The sequence below is a fragment of the Chelonoidis abingdonii genome, chromosome 2, assembly GCF_003597395.2.
Source record: "Chelonoidis abingdonii isolate Lonesome George chromosome 2, CheloAbing_2.0, whole genome shotgun sequence".
NCBI lineage: Eukaryota > Metazoa > Chordata > Testudines > Testudinidae > Chelonoidis > Chelonoidis abingdonii.
Window position 1 is genome coordinate 217,083,971 of NC_133770.1, and position 14,170 is coordinate 217,098,140.

Sequence of the window (14,170 nt, forward strand, 5' to 3'; positions counted from 1 at the left end):
ATGTGGAGTCTCACTGATATCAAAACGAGTACAGGGATCTGTCTATGGAGGCCTGATTGCAGGATTACAGGGATCTGTCTGTGGAGGCAGGATTGCAGGATCCTTAGTTTTCAAATACCTAATGGCCCAATCTTATAAAATGCATTTGCCCTCATAACTCCCACTAATTTCAGTGGGATGTTTGATCCCACTTAGCAACTTGCAAGATTGGGCCTTGAGGGTTTGTGTACATGGTCAAAAACATTTGTTAATTTGTTGTTCACTAAAAGGAAATTAATTTGACATTAATTAAAAGAAAAAGATTTACCAACCAATTGCATTCTGGTTACTTTAAAAAAAAAAAATCTTAGTTCGTATCCTGGGAGAAAAAATAAGTGTATAGAATGTCCTGAAAAACAACAACATTGTTTTTATTTCTTAAAATATTATCTTTACCTTGGTTGATTTGATTCAATCTTCAGCTGGGTTTCAGTAGTGGATTTGATTCAGTCTTCAGCTGGGTTTCAGTAGTGGATGTGATGTCATCAGCAGATCATATGTTGGAGCATCAGAGAGGGATTGTCTAACCGTGAACTTGAAAAAACTAAGACTTATGGGTAGTGTTGAATGCCCCTTTCTGTAGTTATTTGGGACATTCAGTGCATATTTTTAAAGTTTAGGTTTTCTTTATACATTTGCATGTTCTCTTTAAAATGTGTATTGGGCAGGGCCAGGTAATTTTGCCACTAGGCACACTTTTTCATGCCTAGCCCTTCGGTAGTGTGTCCCACAGTGTTGGGTAAAATTAGATCTTCCATGATAACATCAAAGACATGCCTGAAGGATAGTTAATTTTTTCAAAAGGTGGGGAGAAGAGAATATTTAAGATACATCAAACACAGACTTGCCTGGACTTTGCTTGTTTCTGAAGTCTGTAAATAAGAATTAAAATTGATTCATGAGTTTCAAATCTAGATGTCAGCAAAAAATATATTACATATGGTTATGTTTAGGAGAAATAGAGTGTTTGCTCAAGAAGTGAAGTACTTCATGTGTGCTTGCTCTGCTAACTATCAGAGGACAGTTATTTCTGTTACAAATTCTGCTTTCTAGGGATTTGCAAGTTAACATAGAGTATAACTGCCTAAAATTTTATAAAAGTTGTAATTTTTTAGAATCCTTTAAATTGGTTATGTTGGATTTTTTTTAGTACATTGGAGAAAAAAAGTCTATGCACTCTCCATTGTGTGCTTTATCACGCTAAATAAAAAACAGCTATTTTTTAACAAATGTAATTTTCCAGCTTCTGTACTTTGTCTTTAGAGAATAAATAGAAGCTTTTTCATTTTTTATCAGGCCAATTTATTCACCTTTGAAAAGCTGCTTCTCTGCTGACAAAATAGCTAGTAGTTTCTACCACAAACTTCCTGTGTGGCCTTGAGCAAGGCCTAATTATCAAATGGGCTGTGCACCTGTAGTTCCTATTGACTTCAGTGGAATTTGTGGTGCTCAGTACTTTTGAAAATCGGTCAATAAATCTCTGTGCCTCCATTTCCCATTTGTGAAATGTTTATGGCAATTAATACTTTCCAACTTCACATAGGATATTATCTAATACTAATATTTGTGAAGAGTCCAGATCCTCCTACAGATATTAGTACTTACGTACTAATTACAAATTAGATACGTGATATGAATAGCCTCTAAGTAGGTGTAGGATTTATCCCTCATCAACGTCGTATTTGAGCATAATCTTTAAAACTAAATCTGAAGCTGTGTACTAGAGGAAACAAATATACCTGTAACACATCGAACAAACAAAAGGAGGTTTTTGTAGAACAATAAAATAAATAATCCAGTTCTTCCCCATTACATCCATAGAAAACCAGGAGCCTGTGATAAAGATGATGTGAGTCTTAGGACGGATAGGATCATGAAAAATAAAACACATTTTTGCATTGAAGGATTCCTATAGGAGATGTGAAGGTTAAAGACTATGGAAAAAATAAATAAAATTATGTTGAAATTGCTATCTTCATGCTCTTCATTACTGCATTATATCCTTACCTTCAGCATTAACTTATCCTCTCATCCATTCAGAGTAAATTTTCTGTTTCTCAGGTGCCTCATAAAAGATATTTTTGATATCTTTAGAAGTATTTTCAAAAATTTGTCCTGCAGAATTTAGCACTTCAGTAGAATAATGAAAGATTATTAGAACTATAACTTTTAAAATTACATAGTAAAGTGATAGGTAATGAAACTGCAGAGCTGGAATTAATTTGCAAACCCGACACCATCAAATTAGGCCTGAATAAAGACTTGGAGTGGTTGGGTCTACAAAACCTAAACCTAATTTCCTGAATACTAATTTCTCCCTACTATTACTCACACCTTCTTGTCAACTGTCTGAAATGAGCCACTCTCATTACCACTTCAAAAATTATTTTTCCTCCCTTGGTATCCTGCTGTCAATTGAATTGTCTCGTTAGACTGACCTCACACTTGGTAAGGCATATCACATCTTTTCCTGTATTTATACCTGCTCCTGTATTTTCCACTCCATGCATTTGATGAAGTGGGTTCTAGCCCACGAAAGCTTATGCCCAAATAAATTTGTTAGTCTCTAAGGTGCCACAAGGACTTCTTGTTTTTGCCGATACAGACTAACACAACTACCACTCTGAAACTTTTACACTGAATGTCTTCCGTATGTCATTTTAAGATAACATGAGACACATGGAAGTCTTCAAAAGGTTTTCAGCTATCACCTGTTTTCTCATGTGGAAGGGTAACTAATATATGAGAGAAAGCAAGAGAGAAGGCGTTCATCACAATGATGAAGGTTGTGGGCCACATTCCATTCTATTGCATCCTGTTACTTAAAATGCTTGGCTTTTTAGGATAAGAAAGAGGTGCTATTAGGAAACTGTATTTTTAATGGAATTTGGAACCTTTTCCCTATTAGGTCACTGTTTAAAACACAATCCATGTTAATAAAGATCAGAAATTGTCACCATATGACAGATGTGGTCTCAGTACATTTGTTTCTGGACAGGCATCTGCATAAAATAATTATAATCCAATCAGCCTATAACCCCTCAGATGGAAGCCCCAGAACACGCTAGTCCCATAAGAGAAAGAACTGCATTTCACATTCCAAGAACTGCAGTTCAGATAGATTTGTTTGAATGTAAAATTGCATACATTTGAATGAACTGCTGTAACTTTTTCTCTGGTTTCTCTTACCTATTTCCATTTCATTTTTTTCTCAGACAGTAGAGTTAGATGCCAAGCCATATGCTAATACAATGTTAATACTGAAAACTTAAGTACACAGGTCAAGAAATTAAAATGCTGAAGTTCCTGTAGCTATGATAACTCTACTGTATTTAAGTATTCATTAAGGTATAAATAAGTCACAATCCTTAATGAAAAATATTACATATATGCATAATGTAGCCTAGTTACAAGTCTCATAACATTAACTTTTAAATGTTAAATGTGTATTTATATTAACCTAAATGTTAATTTAAAAATTAGATGTAAAACATATAAAGAGCTTTAATAAATATTCATCAAGTCACCTACATATTTTACACCTTAAAACAGTTAAAGCCTAACATCCCAGCAGTAGACCCCTTGCACCAAATCATCCATCTGTTTCGCAAGAAGGTATCTGGAAAGGAGAAACTAAGTGGTTGTGATTAAATTGAGGATTTTTTTTTCCACTTTAGACAAATATTTGGTTTGCTATATGCTGAATACCAGAAACATAAAACTTCTTTGGAAACACAAGCATAGTCCTATTAGTTAGCTCAGTCAAAGCTTTCTGGTACCCTGAAAGACAAAAAGGAAGAGATTATGGGTAACATTAGTAATTCTACACTCTCAGATAAATGTAACAAACTGGATTCCTGCCTTCTCCTAGTCATTTGACTTCAAAAAAAACTTTTAGGTAACCAGTTTAGCTCTTCCTGAATTCAGGTGAGAGGGGAGATAGTGTTACTTGTAGCATAGTACTTGGCCTTTTGAGCACTGCCTCTTCAGTTGGCGGCTCAGGTTGCCAATGTTACAATCTTAAATAATTTACTGAACAGACTACCTGTTCATACAGGAGCCACATTGTTGTGCAGCCTCATTCCTTCCGAAGGGTGTGGAGTAGAATTAAAGCACACTTTATAGGGGTTCTAATGGCTGATATCTAATTGACTTTATCAATAGCAACCACTTTAAAAAATAAATAAATAACCCCTCTCTCTGTGCTGCGTGACAGAACATAAAGTCTCACAGGTGTTGAGTGCTTATGAGATAAGAGAAGTCTTTACCTATGTCCCAAGAACTTTCTTTTGAAGTAGTCTCCATGGAATTTATATCTCGTTGTTACCTCATCATCTTGTAACAATCTATAGTGTGTATTCACTGAATCGTTGTCTTGACTATTACTTTCCAAGTGGAAGCCTGAATACTGGAAGGTTTGCCAGAATAAAGAGTAGCAGATATGGCAGCAAGTAGACTTTTTTATTCAGCTATTTCTGGGGGAGAGGGGAGAAACTTCTCGACAATTCCGACCTCTACTTCTCCAAGCAAGGTCACAGTTCTTATTTTTGTGGTTTTATGTTACATCGTTTTTATGTTACATTATGTCATTACTATGTCAGCCCTTTCTTAATAAGGACTTCATGAGATTATAACATTAAAGAATATCCTTTTTTGTGAATGGCATGCTGGCACAGACATTTTTAGTTCAAAAGTTTTTTAAAATATGAATAAAATTGGTCAGTCCTTTTTTTGGTAGCATGTCTGAAGAAGGCATTGAGTGGGGAGGAAATTTCCTTATTCATTGGCTTCACATGTTTTATTTTTCCATTCTTAATTTTCTTTGTCATGTACTTAGCGTCTGATTTTCCCCAGCAGTTACATTTGGAGGGTCCCCTACATAAGTGAATCGTCCCTCTCCTACACAGAGTAGATGTCTCAGATCCTCAATGACTGAATAGGAGAAGAGTGAGGAAAGCACAGAATGATGTGCATCATTCCTCAGATCATCTTAAAGAGGCTTTCTGGGAAGCTTCAGCCTGCGGAGTCCCCAGCAGCATGGCTCTATTAGAACTGGGAGAATAATAGTAGCCCCAGAAGCATGCCCTCCTTGTGGACTTAGGAATCTTAAGCGATGGTCCCTTAACATTGCTACTTTGTGTGTATCCATGATTCTGGCATTAATTACATGACCGGATAATATAATATTTGAAAATTAATGTCAGAAATCTTTTCTGCAATTTTATATATCGACGTAGTACTGTGTACACTCCATGTCTGCACAGTCCAAGAAAATTTTTCATATGAATAGTACACAATACCCCCTACCTTTACAGCATAGTAGAGGTGAAGTATATTTTTTACAAAGGAGACATTTCTATATTAATTTAAAGGGGAAGCAGGTGTTCTTTATTAAGGATCCTGAGATAGCCAATAATGAGATCTTTATAGCTGTTCCTGAACTCAACCAAGAACTAATTCAGATATCATGGGAAGGTCCAAATAGACGCTATCCTCTTAGTCCAGGAGCCACTACTTTCCTCTTCCACTAGTTATGTTGCAGCATTTTTTCCTCTTTCACAGATGGCAGGCAAGCATATTTCCATAGAGATTGACACCAGGAAACACTCATGGAACAAAATGACTTTTGCATCACATACACCTGAATAAATCTCATCCCTCATGTGACTAAAACCCACTGGAATGGAAAAATGGAAACTGAGGCCATTTCCAAAGTAGGGCTTTGCAAACAACAATGCTGCTTCCTATCTGATGGGCCAATTTTAGAATGAGTTATAAATTAACTGTGGACAAGAGAAAAGGGAGTGGTTTAAACGTTAAGAATGATTTTTAAAGTTTTCATAACTGAAAGGACAGTTCAGCTCTACAGTTGTTTTAAAATGAATCAAAAGATAATCCATGTTTTTTCTTTTTGCTTTCCAGGATTACAGTTGAAAATATCCAAACTGAAAAAGGAAAGGTGTTTGTAAGTACCTATTCATATGCCAGACAGATTTATTTCATAGGAGGAAAATTTAGTATAATTAATAAATTGTAATTCCTACATGATGAGTTGAGGACTTGAGGTCTGATCCTGCAGACACCCATGTGCATAACTTGACTCATATGAGTGGCAATGTTGAAGTCAGTAATATACATGTATAAACATTTGCAGGATCTATAACCTGAACTCCAGTTCTCCATCGCTTGCATGAGCGGTTGGTGATGCAGTCTTCTGTAGTATTTCTAAGGTGCCTATCAAGGGTGTTGATAATTCAAATATGAAAAAGAATAAGTAGGAAACCTTTTTTTAAGGTGAAGTCACTTTTGTACATTATAAAGGAGCAGCAAGTGGCATAACCATATTTTAAATTTTTGTTAGCTTAGCAGTGTACCTTTAAATGCTGCCTCCCCTAAGCTGGGTCATAGTGATTTGTATAAAGAACTCCAGCCTGAAGTAGGGATGTAAATACCGTTTAAAAAATTAATCGTTAAAATGTTTAAATGGTTAAGCGGCTGGGGGCGATCGGCCAGTGCAGCTGGGGCCCCTCAGGCCGAGTGGCTCATCTGGGGGCTGTGCAGCCTGCCAGTGCGGGACAACTGGGGTCGGCTGGCTGGCCCGGGGTTAACGGATAAGGCAGGTTAACTGGTAAGACTAATGCTTACTGGTTAACTAGTTAACCTTTTACATCCCTAGCTTGAAGGTTTATGCACTCCTGTGCTGTGAAAAATTTATTTTTTCCTCTTTTTTAACAATATTGAACATAGCTTATTAGACACATTAACTAGAAAATGTGTATTTTAACCAAGATAATAAAAGTAAACATAGTAAAATCCATGTACTATGTTTACAAATTTAAAACAGCTTGTTTTTAGTTCTCACACCAGATGCTATAATTCAGTTAAATGCCAAATCCTATGTTAATTCAACATTATGTTTGCAAATGTTAACCCTGGCTTTCAGGAAAGGAAAATGAAAGTTTCAAGAACTTGACTGCATTATAAGTAGTGTATGCTATGTTTGCTATATGAAAAAATGTGTTTGTATTATAATTTTCTTTCCATTGAGGTGCGGTGGGAACTTAATTGCGTTAAACGCACTAAAGAAGTTAAGTTATTCTATTCTAACTAGTAATCAGAATACTCCCTATGTGCAATATGGTCAAGATATTCATTCTTTATTTTTAAATATGCAACCATAGTACTCTTAACATAGTTTTCTATATTCAGTTTCTTTGTACTCTTCTAAAACAAATTATACCTTATGAATGTGTACTTATGTTAACTAGTTTTTCCATTGTTAATTTCAGCCACTGCATTTTTCCTAGTTATGCCATTTTGAATAAATAATTCCTCTCCTTCCTTTATAGTTGCACCTTTCAAATAGATATGAACCCTCCCCAACATTGTCCAGATTTACTCTTTAGTATCTTTATTAGTTTTCCAGTTATGTATGTATTTGTATAATGATAACTCCCAGAGGTGTCATCTTTCTGGTGGCTCTTTTATGACTTCCTCCAATGTATGTATCATTATGATCTTGGAGATCAACGCAGATTTCCAGGGCAGCTATGCACCAAAGCCCTATAGTATAGAATTATTACTTCCCTTTTCTGTGGTGTGAAATCTCTACATGTATATCACGATTACATTGCCCTTTTGTGCTGTCCTATTGCATTGCGAAATCATGCTTAACTTGCTATCCACTTTCAGAACTACTGCTTTTCAGTTATTTGCCATCTGTCAAATTCGTTACTTGATTTGTATTTCCCCAGCTGCATTAGCTTGCATTTTTCCAAATTAAATTGTTTGATTTTTGTCTATAGGCCCCTGTACATTTTGTCTGTCCTCACTGGTGTTTGCAGTAAAATTTTAATGTTGTATGCATATTCCGGCTAAACACACCCCTCTTAGGTGTCTAGTTGTCATTATCCTTTCCTGCTGCCAAATGTCAGGCATTTCAGTTCTGTCACACATTCCCTTTTCTTAGCTTAGTTCTTACATATCCATCTGAGCTGCTGTCCTATGTTTTGGCCACCTGGTGTCAATTTGGCACCTACTGAGTAGTCATCTGCCTGCTGCCTCTCTTGCCATTCCCTCTGCTGGATCCGGATCTGAAAAGGGCAGCTAGGAGGATTTAGTAGTGGCATTTGAAGGAGAAGGCAGGACAGCAGCACAAGGCGAGGGATGTATTATCCTTAAGCCTTGGCTATACTGGCGCTTTACAGTGCTGCAACTTTCTCGCTCAGGGGTGTGAAAAAAACACCCCCCTGAGCACTACAAGATACAGCGCTGTAAAGCGCCAGTGTAAACAGTGCCTCAGCGCTGGGAGTGCGGCTGCAAGCTAATCCCCATGAGGAGGTGGAGTATGTGCAGCGCTGGGAGAGCTCTTTCCCAGCGCTGGTGCTGCGACCACACTCACACTTCAAAGCACTGCTGCAGCAGTGCTCCGGCGGCAGCACTTTGAATTTTCGAGTGTAGCCAAGCCCTCAAGCTCCCACATCTGCACCCTGCCCATCCTCCCCCTAGCATCCTCAGCACTCTCTAAATCTCCCCAGCAACCCACAAACCCACAGCAGTACCAACAGCCCCAGTAACCACACACACAGCTACCTCTTAGCTTCCATCTTCAGCACTCACCCAGCTTTGCCAGCCAGAGTTGCCAAGTTTTATGCAGCTGCAAGTCCTACTCCCATCTCTGATTGGACAGCGTGTGTTGACTGTCAGCTTAGGCCTCAGTTTATAGTAATGCAAATTATTTGCTACTGTGTAAACATTAAATTTGTATAAAACACAATGCATGGAACAGAACAAAATTTGTCAGATTAGGCTGTGCCTTTTTAGTCCTTCAGCTAGTTTTCAGTCCATTTGACATTGGTATCAAAATGAATTCAAATTAATTTTGAGAGTAGGATTTCATGAAACACCCTGTCAAAGATGTTTTGTGAAAATCCAAATAGTGTATATCTACAGTTTATGTGTCAGGAACAAAATAGCTTTGGCAATAGAGTGACTGTGTAACTTCACAGACAATAATGGAACCAAGCTATAAATCAAATCACACTTTTTACACTACAACACTTGTGTACCATCAGTTATAGTAAGTGATTTTCAGTTATTTCTTGCTTTGTGTAATAGTCACAAATATCTTTAAAAATCAAATTAAGCACCACCCTTTTTATTTATTATTGTGTACAGCTTCCAAAAATATATTTAGATGTGCTTCAGTTCCAGTCTAAAATTGTGAGATTGACTGTTGGTGCTGTTACTGACTTAATCCTGACCTGTTTCTACATCCGTGTAAAATGAAAAGTTTACATTCTTGGGCAGTTTAGAAGATTTGTATTATTGATGATATTTTGTTGTGATTTAATATATATCAAACCAATTGGTGTAATTATTGTTTGCTGGAGTCGTTCTACAAGTACCACATTGTAGATACAATAGTCTTACATAGGGGTTTTTGTTTTCCCTGATGCTTTTGAATAGCTGAGGTTTAATATTTCAGACTTGATAACCACCCTGACAATGAGCTCCTTATGTTGTACCCTGGTTCAGTGTTGGAGCTAATGATCTTGTAAATGCAGGGTCAGAGACTATTCATTACAAAGACTAGCTTCTTAGCCGAATTGTCAGTCACTTTTGTCAAGCAGTACCAAAATCCTGAAAACTTCTTTCTGTTCCTTCCATTGTATTTCTTTAAAACATGAACATAAAGTTTAGGATCAGATCATTAAATCTACTGAGTTTTAAAAGGAAATGGATGTGTACTTTTATATATTCTTTTAAGTATTTTATGTAAAACAGGATTCAAGTCTATAGTTTGATAATTTAAAGATGACCTATAAATGACTTTTAAAAATTAGATTTATTCCTTTTTTGCATGTTTATGAATCTCATAGACTTTACAGCTAGAAGGAGCCATCATGATCATCTAGTCCGGTGGTCACCAACTGGTAGATTGCGATCAACTGGTCGATCCTGGAGCCTCTGCCAGTAGATCTTGATTTCCAGCCGATAAAAGTCCAGTGGCACAGCAGGACTAAGGCTGGCCCCGTGCTGCTCCCAGAAGCAACTGGCATGTCTCTGCAGCCCCTTGGCGGGGGAGGCAGGCAGCTCCACATGCTGCCCGCACCCCCCAGCACCGACTCCGCAGCTCCTATTGGCCAGAAACTGCGGCCAGTGAGAGATGTGGGGGTGGCATTTGTGGCACTGGCGGTGGGAGGGGGCAAGCAGATAAGTGCCTCCTGGGTGGGGCCTGCACCTCATAGACTCATAGACTTTAAGGTCAGAAGGGACCATTATGATCATCTAGTCTGACCTCCTGCACAGTGCAGGCCACAGAATCTCGCCCACCCACTCCTGTAACAAACCCCTGACCCATGTCTGAGTTATTGAAGTTCTCAAATTGTGGTTTGAAGACGTCAAGGTGCAGAGAATCCTCCAGCAAGTGATCCATGCCCCATGCTGCAGAGGAAGGTAAAAACCGCCAGGGCCTCTGCCAATCTGCCCTGGAGGAAAATTCCTTCCTGACCCCAAATATGGCGATCAGTTAAACCTTGAGCAAGTGGGCAAGACCCCCAGCCAGCACCCAGGAAAGAATTCTCTGTAGTAACTCAGATCCCACCCCATCTAACATCCCATCACAGACCATTGGGCATACTTACCTGCTGATAATCAAAGATCAGTTGCCAAATTAATTGCCAAAATTAGGCTATCCCATCATACCATCCCCTCCATAAACTTATCATGTAAAGGAGCCTTATTATAAATGACAGTAAGGGAATCCTCAGCTAGGAAGATCTCTGTGTTTCTCTCACTTTTCCTATGTAGAAGTGCAGAATGGGTATATAGACATCTCTGGATTTATTTACTTTCCCATTAAAAAAAAAAATACTAAGGCAAATAAAATATTTACCAAGCAGTCATAAATGTCAGAACAGTCAGAACCAAGCACTTCCCGAAGTACCCAGCCAGGTCCAGGACAATGATTAGCAAAACTGTATGACTTTCATATGTGAAAGTCTGAGCAATTTAAAATGACATTCTACTTTTTTCCTTCCTCTTTGGTTTTCTGTAATGTAATTTAAATCCAGGGTTATAACTGGAATGCAGGGTATTTAGTTTACCAAGTGTTGTAAACTAAGATTTTGTGTGTTTTGGATAATGCTGAATAGTTATTGAGACTTTTTTTCTGTATTGTAGTTTAAATAAATTACCAAAAACAAATGAAACTGGGGTGATTATATTGCATATTTTGACAAAATATGCAGAATTTGAATTTGTTGGTGCAGAATCTCCCACAGAAGTTGTGTGTAAGGTGCCATAATTTGGGTGACTTTTGTCTGGTTTATTTGGAGATTGTAGAAAAATTTATTTTGGCTCCAGATCTAACCTACCATCTTTAATGGCCCTTTTAGTGCATAACTCTTTTGTGGTTGAAATGGGGGAAGTGTCCAAAATCAGACATTAGTGGAAATTCAATTGCAACATGAGCTACGGAGTACCACATTTCTGTATCAATCAAACATTATTTTAAGTTACCAGCCATTCACAATAAACATGTGCAAGTTTTTCATTTTATTGTCTTCAACTTAATATTTTTGCTGATTATCAATCACACGTCTCAGATAGAAAACATTAAGAGAGCAAAGTTGCCATAACCATAACAAGAATTATCTATTGAAATTAATAGCTTTTAAGTCACAACTGAAGAGATTTTTTTATCTGTTTCTAAAAGCATTTACCTGTTTCTTCCTTTATTGTGGGATGCAGAGAGGCTTGAAGAGTTTTATACCAAAAATCAGCAGCTGAGAGAGCAACAGAAAAGGACTTCATGACACTATCAAAGTTTTAGAAACAGGTGAGTGAGGTTTTGTTTTGTTTTTGTTTTGCTGGGGGGGAGAGGAAAAGGGGCTGGACCAAAACTTTTTTTCATGTATACTCAGACTCATAGTTAAAGGAGAGGTAGAAAGTGCATAATCCTCTTACATACACCTCTACCCCGATGTAATGTGACCCGATATAAACGAATTTGGATATAACGTAGTAAAGCAGTGCTCGGGGGGTGGGGGGGGGGGAGCGCAGAGCTGCGCGCACTCTGGCAGATCAAATCAAGTTCGATATAACACGGTTTCAGCTATAACGTGGTAAGATTTTTTTGGCTTCCAAAGACAGTGTTATATCGGGGTAGAGGTGTAATTGTATTCATTCACAGGTACCACGGTGCTTGGTGCAATAAGATACATAGAAATGAAAGAGGTCAACCTGGAAACAATGTGGCAACTTCTAAACAAATTCATATCCTCTACAAAAATTGCTGTAAGAGGTGTAAATTAAATGGGAAATTGAGAATTTAGCATGTTTGAAGATTGACAAAACTCCAGAGCAAGACAAGATCCTGCCCAGGATTCTAAAGGAAATGGCAAAATAAATTAGAAAGCATTTATTAATTACATTTTCTATTTTAAAAATCTCATGACAGCTGATTAGCCATGCTTACAGTAGATTATGATTTTCAGGGTTCTTTTCAATCTCCTTTAAGCTTTGGCTTTTTCCCCCAATCTTTTCTCATACTCAGCTGTTCACTGATCACTACTTGCTCCATTCTGTTTTTTTCTTTAAGTTTGGATGTCATGTGGCTTGTTTGTTTAATCTATTAGTATTGAACAAAACTAGTATGCATAAAATTATATCAAATCTCTTATTAGTCTTTAAAAGTGTCTGGGACCAGTATTATGTTATTTGTGTATAAAACTCACTACTTAAAGGCTTTTAGAATACATTGAAAGCAGGAGTTCATAATATATTGGGACCATTTTCCTACTTGTCTGCTAGGTGAAAATCCACAAGGTAAAAGCCTTATAGTTTGCTTTATACCTGGAAATTCTTTGTAAAGGGGAATAGGACCATTAAATAGTGTAAGGTACTGAACTTTTGACCCTGCATGGACAAAGTAAAGAGATACAAATGGATGAACTTGCGTGGTTACTTGGCAGACAAGGTACTCTTGTTCTGAAAAACCAAGAGTATTTAAGACTGTTTGATTCAAGGAGGACAACCGTATTACAAACATCAGTTTTACCTTTCAGAATACCATGTGTTTAATGTGGTTATAAGAAGAGAGACTACTAAACCATTCTTTTTACAGTCATTCTCCATTGCTGTAGTATCAAACATAATCAGTTTAAAAGCCAAGATGAGCATTTGCCCTAAGAAAAATCAGCCTAAGATCTGAAAATTCAGCTGTATTCTTTCTGCTTCTTAAGTTACCAGGAATAAATTCTTGTTGCAGAAATACAGTATTAACTGGCAATTATTTTGATAACCCAGGTAAAACAGAATCCAGCTCTGTGTTCCATAATGCTTTTGGTTCTTCATTGCTAACAGTAGTAAATAAACACTTGGTTTTTTGCCTACAAAGTGAACAAATATAACGTAATAGGGAGAGAATATGTCAAGTAAAAATGTGATATTCAGACAAAATCCTTTTCTGACCACAAATATACTTTAAGGGCCTGGTCCAAAGCCCACTGAAATCAGTGGAAGCATTGACTTTGGAGACTTTGGATCAGACCCTAAGTATGTGTGTCTGAGTTATTAGTTACATGGGGTTATTATTCCATACTGAGTGGTTATTATTGATTACTGGTACAACTTGCCTATTCTTTTGCTTCATTTATCATGTTCATATTTTATGTTCAAAGTGTGTCTTATTTTTGCATAATTTTGGACAATTTTTAGATAGAAAATAATAGCTAAACATTAGAATTACAATTATTAAATGTCTAATACTTCATTAAACTGAAAAAGCAGCAGAGAATCCTGTGGTACCTTATAGACTAACAGATGTTTTGGAGCGTGAGCTTTCGTGGGTGAATACCCACTTCGTCAGACGCAGGTAGTAGAAATTTCCAGGGGTAGGTATATATATGCTAGCAAGCAAGCTAGAGATAACGAGGTTAGTTCAATCAGGAGGATGGGGCCCTGTTTCTGCATTTAGAGGTGTGAAAACCAGGGAGGAGAAAACTGGTTCTGTAATGGCATTGCCATTCGCAAGTCTTTGTTTTAGTCCAGAGCTGATGGTGTCACTTGCAGAGTTGAACTGAAGCTCAGCAGTTTCTCTGTTGAAGTCTTGGGTCCTGAAGTTTTT

General features: G+C 37.4%; 1 protein-coding gene across 1 annotated transcript in view; it reads left to right on the plus strand.

The window, feature by feature from the left end:
* The window catches only part of RBBP8 (RB binding protein 8, endonuclease), a 67,953-nt gene that overhangs the window by 6,301 nt on the left and 47,482 nt on the right, over nt 1–14,170 (plus strand). The window contains 3 exon segments of the mRNA XM_032795810.2: nt 5,962–6,004; nt 11,786–11,843; nt 11,845–11,885. Coding sequence (XP_032651701.1) covers nt 5,962–6,004; nt 11,786–11,843; nt 11,845–11,885 — 142 coding nt within the window.